This window comes from Microtus pennsylvanicus, chromosome X (genome assembly GCF_037038515.1).
Source record: "Microtus pennsylvanicus isolate mMicPen1 chromosome X, mMicPen1.hap1, whole genome shotgun sequence".
Lineage (NCBI taxonomy): Eukaryota > Metazoa > Chordata > Mammalia > Rodentia > Cricetidae > Microtus > Microtus pennsylvanicus.
In genome coordinates this window covers 126,405,862-126,426,737 of record NC_134601.1, presented here as the reverse complement: position 1 = coordinate 126,426,737, position 20,876 = coordinate 126,405,862, and the positions used below count along the sequence as shown (strand labels likewise).

The 20,876-nt window shown below is 41.8% G+C and overlaps 1 protein-coding gene and 1 pseudogene across 1 annotated transcript; one reads left to right on the top strand and one right to left on the bottom strand.

Annotated features, from left to right (window-relative positions):
- Positions 1-16,836, bottom strand: part of LOC142840528 (rab GDP dissociation inhibitor alpha-like) — a 32,222-nt pseudogene extending 15,386 nt beyond the window's left edge.
- A 265-nt stretch (positions 16,837-17,101) lies between these two features.
- On the top strand, positions 17,102-17,914 carry LOC142840527 (spindlin-2-like). The gene has a single exon (XM_075957006.1). It carries the CDS (start codon positions 17,102-17,104, stop codon positions 17,912-17,914), a length of 813 nt encoding a protein of 270 aa, XP_075813121.1.
- Positions 17,915-20,876: the final 2,962 nt, after the last annotated feature.

The following is a 20,876-nucleotide window of genomic DNA, read 5'->3' as shown; positions in this document are numbered from 1 at the left end:
TTCAATGTTGCCCTTAATGTCTGTGCTGCTGGGGTTATACATAGGAAGCGATCTCCTGTGCCCATCTGTTGTAGGGTACTTCCCACTCTCTCTTCTGTCAGATTCAGCGTGTTCGGACTGATATTGAGGTCTTTAATCCATTTGGACTTGAGTTTTGTGCATGGTGATATATATGGGTCTATTTTCATTCTTCTACAGGCTGACATCCAGTTGTGCCAGCACCATTTGTTGAAGATGCTTTCGTTCTTCCATTGAATACTTTTAGCTCCTTTATCGAAAATGAGGTGATCATAGGTTAGTGGATTAAAATTCGGGTTTTCTATATGATTCCATTGGTCGACTTCTCTGTTTTTATGCCAGTACCACACTGTTTTCATCACTCTAGCTCTGTAATCGAGTTTGAAGTCAGGAATGGTAATGCCTCCAGAAGATCCTTTATTGTATAGGATTATTAACCAGCTGTGTCTTATCAGATCACCATGGATTAAAGTTAGAATTCAACAACAATGCTACCCTCAGAAAGCCTACAAATTCATGGAAACTGAACAGTCAACTACTGAACCATACCTGGATTAAGGAAGAAATAAAGAAAGAAATTAATGTCTTCCTGGAATTCAATGAAAATAAAGAAACAACATACTCAAACTTATGGGACACTATGAAAGCAGTCCTAAGAGGAAAGTTCACAGCACTAAGTGCCCACTTAAAGAAAACAGAAAAAGCACACATTGAAGACTTAACAGTCTACCTGAAAGTTCTAGAAAAAAAGAAGCAGACTCACCTAGGAGGAGTAGAAGACTGGAAATAATCAAACTGAGGACTGAAATCAACAAAATAGAAACACAGAAAACAATACAAAGAATCAATGAAACAAAAAGCTGGTTCCTGGAGAAAATCAACAAGATTGACAAACCCCTATCCAAACTAATCAACCAGCAGAGAGAGAATTTGCAAATTAATAAGATCAGAAATGAAAAGGGGGACATAACCACAGACACAGAGGAAATTCAGAGAATCATTAGATCTTACTACAAAAGCCTCTATGCCACAAAACTGGAAAATGTAAAGGAAATGGACACTTTTTTAGATAAATACCATATACCAAAGTTAAACCAGGACCAGGTGAACAATCTAAATAGACCTGTTAGTCGCGAAGAATTAGAAGCGGTTATCAAAAACTTCCCTACCAAAAAAAGCCAGGGATCAGATCGTTTCAATGCGGAATTCTACCAGAACTTCCAAGAAGACCTAATACCTATACTCCTTAATGTATTTCACAATATAGAACCAGAAGAGGCATTGCCAAATTCCTTTTATGAAGCTACAGTCACTCTGATACCAAAACCGCACAAAGACTCAACCAGGAAAGAGAATTACAGGTCAATCTCACTCATGAACATCGACGCAAAAATCCTCAACAAAATACTGGCAAACCGAATCCAAGAACACATTAGAAAAATTATCCATTATAATCAAGTAGGCTTCATCCCAGAGATGCAGGGCTGGTTCAACATACGAAAATCCATAGGTCTTTTGAATTTCTATCTTTGCATAATTTCAGTTAGTTTGAAGTTATAAAGAAAAATAGAAAATTGGAGAACTTTGAAAGATCATCTAACCTGCTTGAAAGATGAATAAGTTTAAGCCAATGAAGGAGGTGATTACTCTTTGCAAAGTCATGCAGCAAGCAAGTGTTGCTACTAGAACTGAACTCCAAGGAAAATGTTGCACGGCTGCAAGTGCAAATAAGTTTCACATTGCTCAGTAGACCATAGTTCAGATAAGAATAATCTCTTGAGTTTTCCAGAGGCTTAACAGATATGTGCACATTGGTTGTATAGGTATTATATACATAATAGACATTAAGCAAGAAATGGCATGCTGTATTTGAGGTCAGGTGAAGGGGAAGCCAAGCCAATCACCTTGTTGGTAGGGTGTGTTCCCCTTGGGCTAATATTTACTTATAAAATCTTGTGGGTGTGCTTCCCGCTTCCTCTTTGTTTTTCCTGTGCTTCGAGGAAACTCTGGCTTTGTAAGTCCCCGTTTTCTTACCCTTACTAAAGCTGAATATTTTATACTAAAGCTAGTCTGGTTAATTCTATAGACCACGCACCAACAGGTTGGCTCCGATCATGAGGCTTTTTGGCTCTGTGGTTGCTGCATGGACTGCTGGAGTCAGCAACCTCTCTTGGAGGGGCCTCCCCCCACTCGCTGGAGGCCTCTCCCCTCCATGCTCATTGCACCCTCTCAGCACAGCTCCCTCCCCTGCTGGTCTTCTGTTCCACTCTGCCCTACTACAGTGGCAGAAGCAGCAGCAAGGTGTTCCCAGGGTCACTGAGCACCTGCAGCGATTCTTTTTTTTAAATATTTATTTATTTATTAAAGATTTCTGCCTCCTCCCCGCCACCACTCCTTGCTCGTGCTCTCTCTCCTTCTTCTCCTGATTTGGACCTTGAGATTGCAGCGATTCTTGATCTTCCCCGGCAGTCAGCAAAAGGAGCTCAGGAAGCAGGACTTGGCCCTTGCATGACCCAACTGCGCACCATACTCGCCAGGCCTAGCCCACTAGCCCACTGCAGCTTTTACAGCATGCACCCGGCTCAATTCCCCCTCCTGTCCCACTGCAATCACAGGTGCCAGACTCAATCTGAGCACACCCCGCAACAACTCTATCCCCTCAGGCGGAGCGCAAACTGTGAGCTTATATTTTTCAGAATTCTTTTCCGGCTCTGACTTCCTAGCCACCTGAATTCAGGTGCACCCCACCACCTACTGGCAGCAACGGTCATTACAGGTAAAATTTCTTTTAATCAATCAATCAATCAATAAGGATAAATAGTTGATTGAAAATGTCTGACAATATCACCATTGAAGGCTTCTACAGCCTGTTTAATTACACCATGGCTGAGATGTTGCAGGATACAAATGAGGTTTACCTTGGTTGGATATTTATAGGGCTTGGAATTTTTCTCATTTTTGTTTTTTGCTTTATAATATGGTTAGACAATAGAAAAATGATAAAGTCCTTACAAGACAAATCCAGGATTCTTAGGGCAGAGGTTGAAAGCTTAAAAACAATTCAGACTGACAACAACCTTCTCAAAAAAGAGTTTGAAGTTCTCAAGGAAGAGAATAGATCTTTGTCTAATATGACTCTGTCAACTGCACAACATTTAGAAAAGGTACAGTCTGATATTAAGGAGAGATTCACTACTGTGGAGGAGGGAACAACTGATTTGGATCGTTAACTTTAGTCCCTGTCTGTAGGAACTGATACATTATCTGAGAGAATTAAAACTGCTGAATGTGACAATCGGATATTGTCTAAAGGATGTGACAAATTGGCTGACAGATTGTCAGTTCAAGAAGTCATAATTCATGCCACGAATATTCTATCCAAGGATGAGATATTATCTCTAATGAACAAACTTTATACCTTACAATCCTCAATGAAGGCTTTGGAGCATAATTCTGGACAGGACATTCAGGCCTTACAGAAGACAATGTTAAACAGATTTAAAAAGATTGAGGAAATTCTAAATTCTGATGAACAGGAGCAAATGGTAGAAAGGCAAATTTTGACTCCTTCAGTGAGTAAACCTCTCCGGGATAATTTCCATAAAGCTCTACCTGCCTTTCCAGTAATAACATCAGAGAAGGTGACTGGTTCCAGCCCGTCCGTATGAATGATCTGAAAGAAATTAAACAAGTTGTTATGAATTTTGGGCTACATTCCTCCTTTGTTACAGAGATGTTAAAAACCTGGTCTATCAGTAACAAAGCTGAAGGCGTAAGTCACAAACAATCCCACACCAGTTTGGAACTAGATTATTAGAGAGGTTATTTATTTTAAGGGGGAAAAACTTACAGATTACCGTCCCAGACAACGGCCTTCTGCACAATCAGGAATGGAGCCTAATCGCTGGAAGCAGAGCCACAAGCCAGAACGAGTGCAGAGGGAAGTAGCTGCTTTTTTAAAGGGAGAGAGATCACACCCCAGTGGGCTGGTATCTCAGCGGCTACTGGCTGAAGGAGCGGAAGGAGCACCCGCAACCCCTCCCACTTTTGTTTAAGTAAGAGAGTTCTAAACATACTATGAAATTATATGCAATAAGTACAAATATCCTATTCTAACTAGCTTAGGTCTTGTATAATAAATAGCTTGGCCAAGTCATGAGTGGAAAGTAACTACATTTGTATAGTCTTCAACCCCATCGAAGATCTGAGAAGGAAAATAATGTTACCTGAGTAATTAGGAAGTGCAATCAAACAGCTTCCAAAACATGCAAAAAATCACAGAGAAAACTGGCTACCTGGGCAATCACCCAAGGTCACATTTGCAGCGTTGAAGCAACCAACTTTGGCTAAGGCCTAACATAACTGACATACCATTTTCAAAGGCAAGCAACTTTTCAAAACTATCTTACCCTGTCTTGGAAGGATATGACAGTCCTGTTTTATCCATGTACGGATACTCTGTATCCTGTCAGTGGTTGAGGCATGGGCATTTTTTGCCCAAAGGCCAGTTCTGCCAAAATGAAAGGCTATAGGTGGAGTGTCTTTGGTGCTCAACATTCTCTCTGGAATAGATCAGTGTTGCCAGAATTTGATCTATAAATGAACAAAGACCAAAGCTAAGAGTGTGTGTAAATGGAATTTTTATTACTGGCTTACTGGACACAGGTGCAGATGTAAGTATCATTACCCCAGCATCTTGGCATCCGAATTGGCCTCTTCAGGAGGTAGATGTTCAGTTCCTGGGAATTGGAACCCTCTCTCGAGTAAGAAAAAGCATGAGATGGGTTGAATGCATAGGGCCAGAAGGGCAAATAGGAAAGCTAAGGCCATATGTAGCAAATATGTGCAGTTAAAATAAAAACATTACAGACTAAAGAATGCTTACTATTAATGAAAGCATATAATTGTAATAAGAAGCTATTACAATCACCTAAGATCAGAAAAAAAAAGCATGGATCAAAAGGTCACAGAGAGACAATAAACAATTCAAAATACTAATTTGAGATTTCAGTATCAACTTTCAGTAGCAGTTAGGACACTTGGTGTAGATAACAGTGAGATAAAAGACTTGAACCACACTAAGAAGCAAATAGTCTTAGAAATACATCTTCACTACATTCCAAACAAGAGTAGTAGAACAGTCATTCTTCTCAGGTCAATGTAGAACTTTTTCCATGTTAGATCATACCTTGGAAAGAAGAAAAAGAAAAGTTTAGAATTATGTACGTATTTTAACCACAATGGAATGAAGCTACACATTGATAACAAGGAAATATATAAAAATAAGAATCCGCCGTAACTAAATACTATGACAATGTGTTAAAGAAGAAATTAAAAAGAGAAATTATAATATATATTGAATACACAACAATTGTGGTGAAGGCCTACAATCCAATCCACTTGAACTGCTGAGCAGGAGAATGGAAAGATCTACTAGAGAGAGATGTTGGAAATGAAAAATGCAAATGAAGACAAAATATATGAATATCTATGCCATTACTAAATTAGTGCTTAGGGATGATTTTAAAATATGAGTGCCTATTGAAAAAAAAGAGAATGAAGCTGGAGAGATGGTGCAGCAGTTACAAGCCCTTGCTGTTCTCTTAAGGGATCCAGTTTGGGTCCTGCAAGCCAAATTCAGGAGTCACAACCATATCTACCACAAGCTTCAAGGAATGTGATCACTTCAGTGCTCTTCAAACTTCCATATACACATGCTCACACAAAGAAAGAAACACACACACACAGACCCAACCCACACACAGAAAGACATTTTTAAGAAAGATATCAGCTCAGTAACCTGGCCTTTTGTCTTAATACATTGGAATTAAAGAATAAGTAAACATAAAACAAACAAAAGTTATAAAATAATGGAAATTGTGTGGAAATTAATAAAATGTAGAATATACAAATAGTATATAAAATCGACTTATCTTTTTTCCATAATGGTCAGAAACAATTTTTGAGAACAACAACAGGTGTAGTGTGTCCTCCTTCAACCAAGTTTTGCCTTTCAACTGAGCGACCCTCCACTGCTGGACAGCTTTTATTCCTAGGCTGATCTCTCACTGTTGGGTAATCTTTCCCAGGAAAGGGTTCTCTGTTTGTTGAGATGCCCCTCTCGAATGAGTAACCCTTCTCGGCAGGGTACCTTTTTCTGAGGTACCGCCTCTTTGTGTGGTGATTTAGCCCAGAAGAGGCATGCTCTTCTCAGAGATATGCCTTTCAGATGAGTGACCCTTTTCTGCAGGGTGAGTTTGGATGAGGTGACCTCTCCCTGCAGGGTGATCTTCACTTGCACAGAGTCTTCTCCCTGCCAAGTTACCCCTCTCAAATGAGTGCCCTCCTCTGGAGTGTACCTTGTTCTGAAGCAAAACCTCGTTGTATGGTGACATTTCACAGGTGATGATCCTCTCTTTCTAGAGTTACCCTTTTCAGATAAATGATCCTTTTAGGGATGGCAGCTTTTGATGTTTGAATGTCCCTCCTCTGCAGGGCGTCATTTCCTCCCAGATGGACCTCTATGTATGGAGTGAACTTTCCCAGGTGAGGATACTCGCTTTGCCCAGTTACACTTCTTAGATGAATGGTCTTCCTCTTCTGAGTGGCCTTTGATTGGACAACCTCTCCCTGAAGGGCAATCTTCACTTGCAGAGGGCCTTCTCCCATCCAAGTTATCCCTCTTAATTGAGTAACCCTCTTCTGCAGGGTATCTTTTCAGAGGTAAATCCTCGCAGTATGGTGACATTTCACAGAAGAGCATCCTCTCTTTGCAGAGTTACCCTACTCAGATAAATGACCCTCCTCTGCAGCGTGACTTGTGATAGGATGACAACTCCTTGCAGGGTGATCTTCACCTCCAGACGTTCGTCTTTCCTCAGAATTACTGCACTTGATTGTATAGCACTCCTCTGCAGCATACCTATTTCTGAGATGAAGCCTTGCTGTATGGTGACATTTCACAAGAGAGGATCCTCTTCAGATGAATGACACTTTTAGCAGCATGGCTTTTATAGGATGGTCAGTTCTTGCAGAACCATCTTCACCAGCAGATGTTCCCTCCTCAGAGTTACCCCACTCGAATGAGTAACCCTCCTCTGCAATGCCCGAAGTCATCTCCTTCACTAAAATGTTGGTCGTGAACACGAGGTCCTTTCTTTCAGAAACTCATTTAATTAAAACTAATGAAAAGCATGTTTTCTAGTATTATCTAGGAAAACGAACTGGGAACACAACCCAGAAGTCTGTTGTCTGAATTAGTTCTACAACCAGGATCATATCTCCTGATTGTTCACAAAATTAGTTCTTTTTTAAGGACTTTAGAGGAGTTCCACTCTGCATGTCCCACCACCAGCACTAAGTGAGGTTTCTCTGGAAACCATCTGTACATAAACATCATCTTGGGGGCAGGCTTATGCCCTCTGGCCAATCGGCAGTCCTATGCAAATTATTCTACACTCCATAGCCAAATGATTGGACCACTAATCTGATGTAATAGCGGTTGCATGTGCAGAGTGGGAGGGGGCGTTTTTTAAAGACCAGGTTCTCCTTAGGCACACACAGATCCCCAAGGTAATGCTTCTCTAGTGCTAGCACTAAAGCTGGCATGCCCTGAACATTTCTCTTGATTAATATGTCCTCCTTTCTCTGACTCTTTCTATGCTAAATCACTTGGTCCCTACTCTTCAATCCTGAGTGCAAGGGTGTGGAGGAGCCCTCACCTTAAGGGTGCTGCAGCTCAGAGGGTGAAAGAGAAAAGGGTGTCATCTCCAGTCTGTTGTCACTGGGGAAGAATAGGTTTCTTTTCAGTCTCCATTTTTACATTTCCTCCATATTTGGTACAACTCTGAACATGGCAATGAGTTCATTTCCATTCACCCTGAGAATGTAAGGATGAAAAATTAATCTATTAATCTGTGTATCACAAAAAAATAAACACATAGACTAATTCTTTTAAAAAAATTGGGAAAAGATACAGGATATAAATTGTAAGCCTAACAGGGATGAGAGCAGAGAAAAATGTAGAGCTCAATAAAGATCCTTAAAAATTTACTGATACCATACAATGTTAACTAGAGTGTTCCAACTTACTACACATTATTGGTGGAATATAAATACATTTAATCATTTTCTTGGATAATTTGGGCCATTATATATAATTTTAAAATGCAAATGTACTTGGATACAGTATTTTGAGATGCTAAAATGCCTGCACATCTGTACAAGGATGTTTATAGTTTAGAAGATTATAAATAACCTTTGGTCCATCTGTAGTAGAAAGATAATAGATACTATTATCTTTTGGCTGTGAAATACTACTGTATCACTGAAAATAAAATGTGTTTCCATAGAAAAAACAAATTGCAAGCCTAAGAAATGTAGAGTGTGAATTTAAGTATCTCATAAAATAATAAATAAAATCCTCACAGGCTAAAGTACGCTTACTATTGGTCAAAGGGTTGACTGTATTAGGATGCTATTACAATTTCCTAAGATCAGAAAAAAATACATGAAGAAAAAAGTCACAGAGATACACTAGGTAATTCAAAATACTAATTAGAAATTTCAATATCTATATTTACTAGCATTTAGGACACAAGAGAGAATTTAACAGTGAGATAAAAAAATTTGAACAACACTAAGAAGCAAAAATCTTAGAAATACATCCACACTACGTTCCACTGAAGAGTAGCAGCACAGACATTCTTCTCAGGACAACGTAGAACACTGTCCATGTTAGATCATACACTGGACAAAGAAAAAGAAATGTGTAGAATTAAGTACATACATTAACTACAATAAATGATGGTAGAAATCAATAACAAGGAAATTTATGTAATTTAGAAAATTAGAATCTGCTGAAACTAAATAGTATGACAATGTGTAAAAGAAGAAATTCTTCAAGTGATGTGATCATTTCTAGGCTCTTCAAACATCCATATAAACATGCTCATACATAGAAATACAAACTCACAAACACATACACACATTTTTAAAGAAATATATCAGCTAAGTAACCTGAGTTTTTGTCTCAAGACACAGGTATAAAGGAATAAATAAACATAAAACAAACAAAAATTATAATATAATGGAGATTTGAGTGAAAATTAATAAAATATGGAATAGCAGAACAGTGCATAAAATTGATTTATCCCAATTCTTGAGAAACATTATTTCTTAAAACAACAACGCGTGTAGTGTGTCCTCCTGCAGCCAAGTTTTGCCTTTCAACTGAGTGACCCTCCTCTACTGGGCAGCTTTTCTTCCTAGGCTGACGTCTCTCTGTGGGGTGATCTTTCCTTGGAAAGGGTCCTCTGTTTTCAGAGTTACCCCTCTTGAATGAGCAACCCTCCTCTGCAGGGTAACTTTTTGCTGAGGCGACACCTCCTTATGTGGCAATTGTTCCCAGGAGAGAGCCTTCTCTTTTCAGAGTTATGCTTTTCAGATGAATGACCCTCCTCTGCAGGGTGGGTTTGGATGGGGTGACCTCTCCCTGCAGCGTGATCTTCACTTGCAGAGGGTCTTTTCCCTGCCAAGTTAGCCCTCTCACATGAGTAGCCCTCCTCTGCAGTGTACCTTTTCCTGAAGGGAAACCTTGCTCTAAGGTCACATTTCACAGGAGAGGATCCTCTATTTACAGAGTTACCCTTTTCAGATAAATGACACTTTTCAGCATTGCAGCTTTTGATGGGGCCACCTTCACCAACAGAGTGTACATTAACTGCTGAGTACCTTTGCAGAGTACCTTATTTAGTAACGGCATAGATTTTCATATATTTTGTCTTCATTTGTGTTGTGATCCAGCTGCCCTCACTCCCCCTGACTGACAGCTTCCTTGTGGTCTGTAATTTACAAGGATGTTTGTGTTCTTTCTGGTCGCTGGGTCTCCACAGAAGGAATAGAGGTATAAAAGGTTGATGAACAAAATAAAGGTTGCTGTTCTTCCACCTGAAAAGAAGCCTCCATGTCTCAAACGTGGCACACCCCCAGCAGTCTTGGCTATCCAGGTGGAAATTACCAAGCCCAAATGGAATAACTAATGGCCCTATAGCTAACCAACAAGGGGGCAGATGGAGCACAGGAACAAACAGGATATCTGGCCAGAAACTGTCCTCAAGATGAACACCAAGAGGAAGAGTAGAGCTGTCGGCCCTATACTCCCAACAGGCTCATAGATTTGAGTGCTTAGGGACTGGCACTATTTGAGCACATTAGGGGATGTAGTCTTGTTAGAGTCGGTGTGGTATTATTGGGTAGGTGTGGCCTTTTTTGTAGGAAATGTGTCACTGGAAGTGGCATTTGGGGCTTCAGAAACACGAGCCAGGTCCAGTGTCTCTTTCTCTTCCTGATTCTTTCACATCCAGATGTAGAACTCTCAGCTACCATATATGCCTGCACGCCAAAATGATCCCTATCATGAGGATAATGGACTGAATCTGAAACTGTAACTGAGACCCAATTAAATACTTTCTTTTATAAGAGATGTCATGGTCCAAGATCTCCTGAGTAAATTGGGAGCTTGGGGACCTTGGGAGAGGAGAGGAGAGATGGGGAGGGGAGGGGAGAAAAATATAGAGGTCAATGAAAACAATTTTTAAAAAAGACACACAAATCCATGTATGCAAATATGACATGTTTCATGATTTTGCCCCTTCTAATAAAAATATATAATTCAATTATTTTAAAGTTAGCCTTGGATTCTTTGACCCGTGTCATCACCCTTCAACAGCATAATCTTGGAAGAAGTGCGTCACTGGAGTGGACGTTGCGGTTTCCAAAACCCAAGCCGAGCCCAGTGTCTCTCTTTTCCTGCTGTCTGCAAATCCTGATGTAGAACTCTCAGCTCTTTCTCCAGCACCATGTCTGCTTGCATGCTGCCATGCTTCCAGCCATGATGATAATGGACTATCCTCTGAAACTGCAAGCAAGCCCCAATTAAATGCTTCCTTTTGTAAGAAAAATAAAAGTTGTCATGGTCATCATGTCTCTTCTCAGTAATAGAACATTGATTAATACAGACTGTCACATAGCCTCATGGAAAGAAGTAACCTTGTATGGAGCTATACACACCAGTAAGAGCTTCCACAATATGAGTTGTAGTAGTACACTCCTTTAATCCCAGTACTCAGGAGGCAGAGGCAGGTGGGTCTCTGTGAGTTCAAGGTCAGTCTGGTCACCAGAGTGAGTTCCAGGACAGGCTCCAAAGCTGCAAAGAAACCCAGTCTTCAAAAACCATACAAACACAAAACCAGAACTAACAGAAGTTCCACAAACACATTACCAGTTTATCAGTTAGCTACAATTTCTGTCATTGGGCTTCTGGGCTGGCAGCATCTAGGCCAGTGATGACAGCACAAATCATTCTTGAGGCAGATCACCAGGAACCAAGGATGGTGATCATGGGTCCTTTTTTAAAGTACAATAAACGAACTAATGTAACAGGCTTGGTATGATGTAATGGGGCAATGCCAGCGATTCTTACAGTAATATTCCCTTTCCCTCATTCTTCAAACAGCTTAAATGTGTCTCCTAATAATGTGCTTTAGAATGGAAAGGCTAGACAAGTAACCAAAAACCACAGGTGGATTTTGGTTCAGATTAAGTTTATACTGTTACACCCAAAGCCCAGAACTTCAAAATACCACCATGAGACCAAATTCAATGCAAAAGCAAAGGATCATTATCGTGAGTTAACTCAGGGCCCTCTGTTCGTCTGAAGTGTTAGCAGCAGCAGTAATAGCAGCAACAGTAGCAGAGCAGGAGAGACCCCAAGTGGCATGGGGTAGCGGTTTTATTATAGAAGGGAAAGCTTGGGGAATTCCAAGTCTACAGGCTTGGAATTGGCTGCCTCCACCCATGGGGTGAGGGGAATTTCTAAGTCTACAGGTTTCGGTGGGCTGCCCCCTCTGGGCTAAGGTTCGAAAAGTTCATGGTACATCTCTAGGTTAAGGGCTACTACTTACCTAGGCTAACGTCAATGGGGAGTCATGTTACTAGACTAGAAGTTACTACTTCCCTACTCAGAGATTGGTCTTTTTTCCTGACCAGGGATTGGTTGGTTTTTTGTCAGGGGCAGAGATGGCTCTGATTTCAGGACCAAACTGTGCTTCCTTTTCTGATGTGTTTTAGCTTTTCGGCTCCATTTTTAGGGTCAGAGCAGATTTCTTTAACTGGCCCTGAATCTAGGGGCAAATGTGTTTCTTTGGCTTTGGTTTCAGGTACGGGGTCTTCTTCTGTGACTCTGGGTTCAGGGTTCAGGTTCCAGATCCTGGGTGTATTCCTTTCACTGGCTCTGGGCTCTGAGTCAGGGTGCTCAGCAATTGTGCTAGGGCTATGGATCACAGAACTGTAGGAGCCTGGGTCCTCAATATTACACTTTCTGTTTTTATTTCCAAATAAGTTTGGATTACAGATCCACACAATTCCATCATATATGCTTAGTCTGTAGACTGTACCTAAAAATCTATCAACAGATATATGACCAATTTTAAAAAAAGTAAATGAGGGAACTATTATAGAATTCTGAGGATTCTGGCCTGGCAGAAGTACAATAACTGTTTCAAAGAAAGACAAGAAGCATATAATTATGGACAGTGAGAACCAAAGAACAGTGATGGCAAGATAATGTCAGTTAGTTTGAGAAAGGGATAAAAAGGGCAAGAAAAGTGAATGTAAGGATAATCTGATTGACCTTAAAACATATATGGTTTGGTGAAAGTAAAAGGTGGGATAAAATAAAAGAATTTGGGAAATTGGACCTTTTGTGGTTAGTTTCTAAGAGACCATCATTGGGAAAACAATAGTTTTCTAGCTGGGATGGTAATAGAAGAAATACTTTATAACTTAAAATCAAAGGTTTTATGTAATTGGCAAAAAAGGCATATAAGCTACTACTCATCAGTTATTCCAGAATACCTTTGTACTAATAACCCTCAGCAAGAATTCAGAAGCTTTTTCCCACACAGGAGATCGGAATGAGCTTCTAAAGCCAATGTGAATTTTGATGCCCTGAACATTTAGTATGATAGTCTCTGTCGAGTAGTTACCTTCATGAGGTTTCACAACTCAAAACTATGAATGTATAAGAATAATCATAAATGGAGTGGATCCAATTCTTTGAAGACTTTCAGAAGTGAAATCCCTAAAGGACACATCACCATAAATGTTATAAGTACAATAATAGCTGGAAAATGAGGCATCAATAGGTTTCAAATAGGTAAATTTGTAGAAAAGGTGCCAGAAAAACAAATTTTGCAAGAAAAATTGGAAATTTTTCAATTATCTTTCAAAATAATTATTCAGATGCTATGAATATTGTCGGTGAACTTAATAGCTTCTGAATGAATGTATCAATCCTTCTTTGTTGTATAATACCCCGACAATTTGTGTGGGGTGACATTATGATAAACATATTAGCTAAATGAATCTACATTATTAGCTGAATGTACTTAGTTCTGAAATTAGAATATAAAATGGATATAAAATAACTGGGAACCACATTTGAGGGGACTATATTACAAAGGGAGGCAAATGACCTTTGATAACACAAAATAATTTGGAAAGAAAATTTTCAATATGATTTTACAATGAAATAACTCTTTGTCTATAGTAAGATGAGTGGTGGGCTGGGTCCTGCTGCCCAGCAATCTTATCCCCTAAATATTTACACAGAAACTGTATTCATTGAAATACTGGCAGGCCCATTAACTCTATACTCTTATTGGCTAACTCTCACAGATAGATTAACCCATTTCTATTAAATCTGTGTATCACCATGTGACTGTGGCTTACCTGGAGATATTCACCATGTCTGACCTGGTGGCTTTATGGCGGGTGGCTCTCTCTGCCTGCCTTCTTCCTCCCGGAACTCTGTTCTGTCTATTCTACCCACCAAAGGGCTGCCCTATCCAAAGGCCAAAGCAGCTCTCCTTTCAACCAATGAAAGCAACACAAATAGAGAAGCACCTCCTACAGCACATTTGTCCCAGTGTTTGTGAATGAGAAAGCATTTATTTGCTAAACTTGAGAAAAGTTCTAAGATCTTAGGGTGACAGTGAGAACATAAAATAGAAGACAGGAAAATTTGGCTGTTGGTGGCATAACAGGGTATTTGCATGCAGGGCACTTTTGACAAAGTAGCACAGACTCAGTGGCTTAAACAACAATACTTATTTTCTCAAAATTGTGAACTTCCTAAGTTTAAATAAAGGGTTTATCTGTATTCAGGGCATTTCTCTCAGCTTCTGAATGTTGGTCTCCCCTTCCAACTTCAGATGACCTTATTTATCTGAGTGTCTCTGTATTCTAATTTCTTATAAGAACTATAATTATATTGGATTATAACAGATATACATGATTGAATTTGCCTTCATTACCTCTACAAAGGCCCGATCTCCATAAAAGTCACATTATTACGTGATAAGTGCTGAGATATCAAAATATAAGTTGATGGAGACATAATTCAGTCCTTAACACTGAGTTCCTAGATTAATATTCACTCCATTTGCCAGGTCGTCCAAAAGTACTCCATTTATTGAAAAAGAAAACCTACTTTATTTGATTTTACTTAAATCCTCATACAACATCTAATATTATTTCCAGATTACAGGCTGTGTACCACAAAATATACATAAACTGAAAGTACAGATAAATGAATCATACCCATAGCATGTTTGAGCACCTAACCCAAGTAGTTTACAAGTTGAAATCACAATGACAATAATTTAGAGGTAAAACAAGCCTGTATTTCTTTAAAAATGGTTTTTAGATCTAATGTACACATATATACTATTTTAAAGAAACACAAGAAGCCTGGTGGTTGTGGCAAGTGCCTTAAATACCTGCACTGGGGAGGCAGACACAGGCAGATCTCTCTGAGTTCGAGGCCAGCCTGGTCTATAGAGCAAGTTCCAGGACAGCTAGGACTGTTACACAGAGAAACCCTGTCTTAACAAACAAAAGCAAAAGGAAGGAAGGAAAAAGAAAAAAACTAAACACACAAGAGGTGTGTTTGTCAGTATGTTATACTAAGAAATTAAGCCTGTGCCTAATGTAATTGAACTGAGTCGCACATTGGGTTTATGTGGCACTGGATATCCACATCATCATAAGCAAAACTCATTTGTAGTGAATACTAATAAATGAATACTTATAAATGTGCACATAGTATATATAATATGATGTATTATTTATGACCAAACTTAGTAAGTTTTGTGTTTGCATGTGAATTTGACAGTGTCAGTGAGGGGCACAATTAAGAAACTACTGAGTTGCCTGCTCCTTTGTAGGAGGGAAATTTTTGATGGTAGGTAAGAGAACATCCAGAGGCATCTAAAGAATCCAGAGCAGTGCAAAAAGGAAAGAGACCAGACATAGCCAAGGCTAGGAAAGCAGGGCATGGACCAGGAAGATGAGTAGCTGAGGGTAGGGAACCCGGGATCTGGTGAGGCCTGGCAGTTTAGGATAGATGTGGAAGTGAGGAAGGCCAGGAGCCAGGTGCTTCAACGTGTTTCACAAATCTCTGACTCTAGACTGACATAGCTTGAAGGCCAGCAAGGACTGTGGAATGCAATCATAGGTATCTGTCACTGTGGAGCCATTTGACCCTCCAGGCAGAGGCAAAGAAAATGACTCCTTTTAGCTGACAAGCCAGTTTCACTAGTACCTGAAGAATGTTGACTTTTATCTAACTACCAGAAATCTTGAGTTCAGTTTGAACTTAATTTAGGCGCAATTTTGGACCAAAGCAGTGGCCCTGCCTTTTTAGGGGAGAAAGGAGCATATTTTGGACCTTACTATATAACAAATAATTTAAAGAACTTCAAAAAGTATCTGAAGCAAAAAAGTAGAAAGGTGGAGCTAAAGAGTATGAGAAAGTCAACAAAAATGAAAGGACTTTGAAGGAACCACAGTAACGAACACTGGACAGAAAAGAAATGCAAGAGGAGATACAGATGACAGAGAGAGAGAGAGAGAGAGAGAGAGAGAGAGAGAGAGAGAGAGAGAGAGAGATTGAGAACAAAAAAGAAAAAAACCCCACCACTACCAACAAAAAGCCCTGCAAAAGAAAGCATAAAAAGGGTCAGACAAATTAATATACAGAATGAGAGAAGAGCAGCAGCTGCTGAAATTCCAAGGTGACAGGGCAGATGCCTCCATGTGAGGAAAGCTGAAGATGCCAAGAGCCCACCAGCCTCAGGACACCACGGGTGCTCCAGTCACCTGTCCTGCCACCCTTTGGGGCAGCCCTGGAGGGCAGGTGGATCATCCCTTTGGCCTTCTGGGAGCATCGCCAAGGCTGGTGCGTTTGCTGCGGGCTTTAAACCAGAGGCAGCAGCAATGTGTCCAATACGGGCATACGGAGCCCTGGACCCCACAACAGGACGCCTATGGCTAGGCGAGCTTCTAGGTGGGCGCCAGGCCTGAGCGGGGGAGGGGGGCACACAGAGCGGGCAGGGGAAACAGAGTAGCAATTCTTGGGCACACAGAGGGCACAGGGAGGACATCCGCAGCAGACAGCAGGAACTGGGCAATTAAAGACCCGTGCAGATTCGGAAACCAGCTCAGAGAAGCCCAGAGATGGGTACAGGGGAGCAGCCTTTGTAGTCTGCAAGAGCTGTGAGCCTCAGGCTGCATGCTCAGTACCCTGACGTGAAGGGCAAGTTGGAGGAAGGAGAGGAGCTTTGCCCCTCTTCTCCACTCTGCATCCAAAGGGCCACAAAAGGCACAGGGCGCGGTGAGCGGGGGGCACGGGGCAAAGGGCACATGGCTCGGGGCACAGAGCGCGCGGCAGTGACAGTTGGGCTTAGGCGTCGCCATTTTCGGCATCTCAGAGGTCCGAATCCTGTTCCATATCCGCTGCCCCGCTGAAAGTCTCCAGCCCTACACGACAGAACCAGGGAACACAGGAGAGCACAGCACATCAACAGGCACCCAGCCAGGTGTCCAGCTTTGCCGTCAGGTTCCTGGGGGTGATGGTGGGAGACGGTTAGAGAACAGATCCCCGGAGTAGAGGCATCTAACGGGGCGGGGCCATGAGTAAGTTGACCCTTTATTTATCTCTTCCCGTTTCCCCAACACAGCCATGGACCCAGGCACCAGCACCCAGTATTTCTGCACCACTGAGGCCCAAGGGGAACCCGCAGATGCAGCTGCTGGACAGGAGTTCTGTGACAAGATCGCCAAGACCGAGACTGAAGATTTGACCAAGAAAACACCTGCACAGAAGAGGCAGAGGAACAGATCTTCATCCCAGGCCCAAAGGAACATCGTGGGCCACAGAATCTCGCACAAGTGGAAAGAAGGGGATGGGCCCATCACCCATTGGAGAGGAACGATTCTCGATCAGGTTCCTCTTAATCCCCCTCTCTATCTTGTGAAATATGATGGAATTGATTGCGTCTATGGGTTGGAACTTCACCAAGATGAAAGAGTGTTGTCCCTTAAAGTGCTCTCTGATACAGTCAAACCATCCCCACTCCCTGATCCTAACTTTGCAGATACCATAATTGGCAAAGCGGTGGAGCACTTATTTGAGGGTGAGCATGGTGTAAAAGATATTTGGAGGGGGATGGTTCTGGCCCAAGCTCCTATACTTAATGCCTGGTTTTACATTACCTATGCAAATGATCCCACCTTATACATGTACCAGCTTCTGGATGATTATAAAGAGGGCAACCTTCGTATCCTGCCAGAGTACACTGAGAATCCTAGACCAGATTTAAGACTGAAATTTAAGGATGGTCTGATAGGCAAGATTGTGGAATATACCCAAGACGACGGTTCTAAAAGGACCGGCAAAGTGATTGGCGAAGTAGAAGCCAAACCATCAGTGTACTTGATGAAATTTGAGGATGATGTTCATATCCATGTCTATGACTTAGTGAAATATGTCTAATTGGCAAAGTTATGCCACAACTGTTGAAATAAAGTTGTCATTTCTAGACGTTCAGTGCCTGTTGCTTTTAAGTGTGTTGGGAGCTCACCATGGGCATATGTTTGCCCTGATGAATACACATTTCTGTGGGTATAGCATGCTGTCTGTAAGCACCTTGCCTTGTGGAAAACACTGGGTGTGACTGCTGGGTGGAGCAGGGAAGGAGGAAACAGCCGTCAATTCAGCCTGTGAGAGAAGGGAGCTAGTGTCATCTAAAAATGAAATGGGACTTAGCAGATCTGGCTGGGGAGGGGGGAGGAGGAGAAGGAAATGGAGTTGGGCTGTGGAGGGGGGGACTGCCTAGGGAGAAGTGAAGGGGAGCCAAAGTGTGAGAGAGGATCCCTGTGGGTGAGACAGAGTGAAGGAAGAAACGTGGATTGGGAAGGGCAAGAGGGGTAACAGAGTGAAGCCTTCTGGCACCTTCTGGCTTTCAGAAAACCAAAGGAACTCCTGTAGGAGAATACACACAGCAGTGTGAAGAGGGACACAGGAAGGGCAGGAAAGGTCTGCTGGGCAGGGAGGTCCCTGAGGAGAGCCTCTGGGACTTCAGAGGTCAGGGGGACCCACACATAGGCCATGGTACACTATAGGCTTAACTGGAAGGAGCTTTACAAGAAGAATCGCCTGATACATCTACCTTCTACTGTCTGGTCCTCCATAGTGGCAATGGTCAGCTGTCAAGCAAAGCCCCCATGTTAGAGGATCACTGAGTGTCCTTTCTAAGGGCCTACTGGGAAAGCAGACACCAATGTCAAGATTCTATCTACATATCAGGATTGTCTGTTTTCAGAGAGTCTGACACAGCCTGAAGCCTAAGCAACTAACGAGAATTCATGGCTAGCTCTGGGCAAAGGGAAAGTACTTTCTTTGGGAAAATGGATCCGTGGTGAATCCAGAAATAGCAGTCCTGATACTGTCCTTCTGCTTGCTGGTATCGTCCTTGTTTCCTGGGGAGATGGGGCATGTGATGGCTGTGCCTCATGTCTCCGTGATATAGAGAGAATGTGGTTGTCCATGATGTCACAGCTGGCCGGCTCCATTCAGTTCCCATGAAAAGGGAAACTGCCCTTTCTTAGGCATCTTATCCTGGTTAGACTCCCTGAAAAGCCTGTAGCAACTGACACCTTCTATGTACCTCCTACCCAAACTAGCTTCCCCTTCCTTTTTATACTCACAGCTACCCCTGATGCAGATGTGTGCACCTCTCTTGTGCAAGAGGGTGGTATAACCTGGGAATGGGGGTAGGGCTTGGGATTGTGGGTTTGCCTAACTAACTCCTTTTGCAGGAAACTGCCCTTTGGAAGGGCTGGGCTCTCTGAGAAGAGGAATTAGGAATGCCAGGAAAGTGTCTCACAACTGTGGAGTTCAGGACATGGGTCTCTGCCCTCCTCTTCTGCTCTCTGTTGTCATTCCCCAACCTTCCAAAGTCCTTCTGAGAACACTGTGTGTGCTCTGCCTCCTCCTTCACCTGTTCCCTCCAAAGAGAACTGTGTTTCTGGTTCATGTTCTGGGGGTCTTCCTAAAGACACACTTGGAGCAAGCAAGGATCTGACAGACATTGAAAGAAAGCGCTAAACCTCATCGATGCTCATCACCGGGCAAGCGTTGACTTATAGATTGATTGCCTCGAGAATGGCACACGACAAGCACACCTCACAAGGGCAACCTTAGTTGTCTTTCCTACATCATGTGGTTTTTCTGCTGAGACAACACCAGCAGGTCCTCTGGGGAGCACTTCTGCTGTCAGCTTCCATGTTTTGTTGTTTGGTTGTGGTTCTGCTGTGTTCTGCATCTGCTAAGACTTGTGGTTAAGTTCATATCACATAAATGCCATGGCATAGGACCCATCTACCAATAGGGATACAAGGAAGGAAGGGTTGACCTCATTTTCACCTTGGAAAGATCTTATTTTTATTTTTTGTAATGTCTTCAGTTGATTTATTTGTGCATTGAAATTTAGGAAATATTCAATTCTCTGTTTTCCCACACAACACTATAGGGCATCTTTGAAATATCTCTTGTGCAAAGACAGCAGAAGTAAACATTAGCAGTCCATTTCTCAAATTCCTTTGTTTGCACTTTCCCTCTATTTTCATGATCTTTTTATTGTCTCAGAGAATTAATTTTATTAGTTAATTTTTATATTTAAAATTATAACACAATTTCATCATTTTCATATTTCTTTTCCCCTCCACTAATCATTTCCATGCACCCTCCTTGCTGTCTCTCAAATTCTTTTTTTTCCAGGTTTTTTTTATTATTTTTTTATTGAAAATTTCCACCTCCTCCCCTCCCTCTCCAGTCCTAAGAGCAGTCAGGTTTCCCTACCCTATGGGAAGTCCAAGGTCCTATCCGCTCACACAATGTCCAGGAAGGTGAACATCCAAACAGACTAGGCTCCCCCAAAGTCCGTCCATGCAGTAAAATCAAAACCCAGTGTCATTGTCCTTGGCTTTTAGTCAGCCTCCACTGTCAGCCACATTCAGAGAGTCCGGTTTGATCATATGTTCCATCAGTTCTAGTCCAACCTGCCTTGGTGATCTCCCATTAGATCTGTCCCACCGTCTCAGTGGGTGGACACACCCCTCACAGTCCTGACTTCCTTGCTCATGTTCTCCCTCCTTCTGCTTCTCATTTAGACCTTGGGAGCTCAGTCCAGTGCTCCAATGTGGGTCTCTGTCTCTATCTCCATCCATCGCTAGATGAAGGTTCTATGGTGATATGCAAGATACTCATCAGTGTGGCTATAGGATAAGACCAGTTCAGGCACCCTCTCCTCAGCTGCCCAAGGAACAAGCTGGGGACATTTCCTTGGACACCTGGGAACCCCTCCAGATTCAAGTCTCTTGCCAACCCTAAAATGGCTTCCTTAATTTTTTTTAAATTTATTTATTTATTAAGGATTTCTGCCTCCTCCCTGCAA

Excerpts from the sequence above, each read along its gene's own strand:
- LOC142840527 (XM_075957006.1), top strand. The coding sequence starts at position 17,102 with ATGGACCCAGGCACCAGCACCCAGTATTTCTGCACCACTGAGGCCCAA.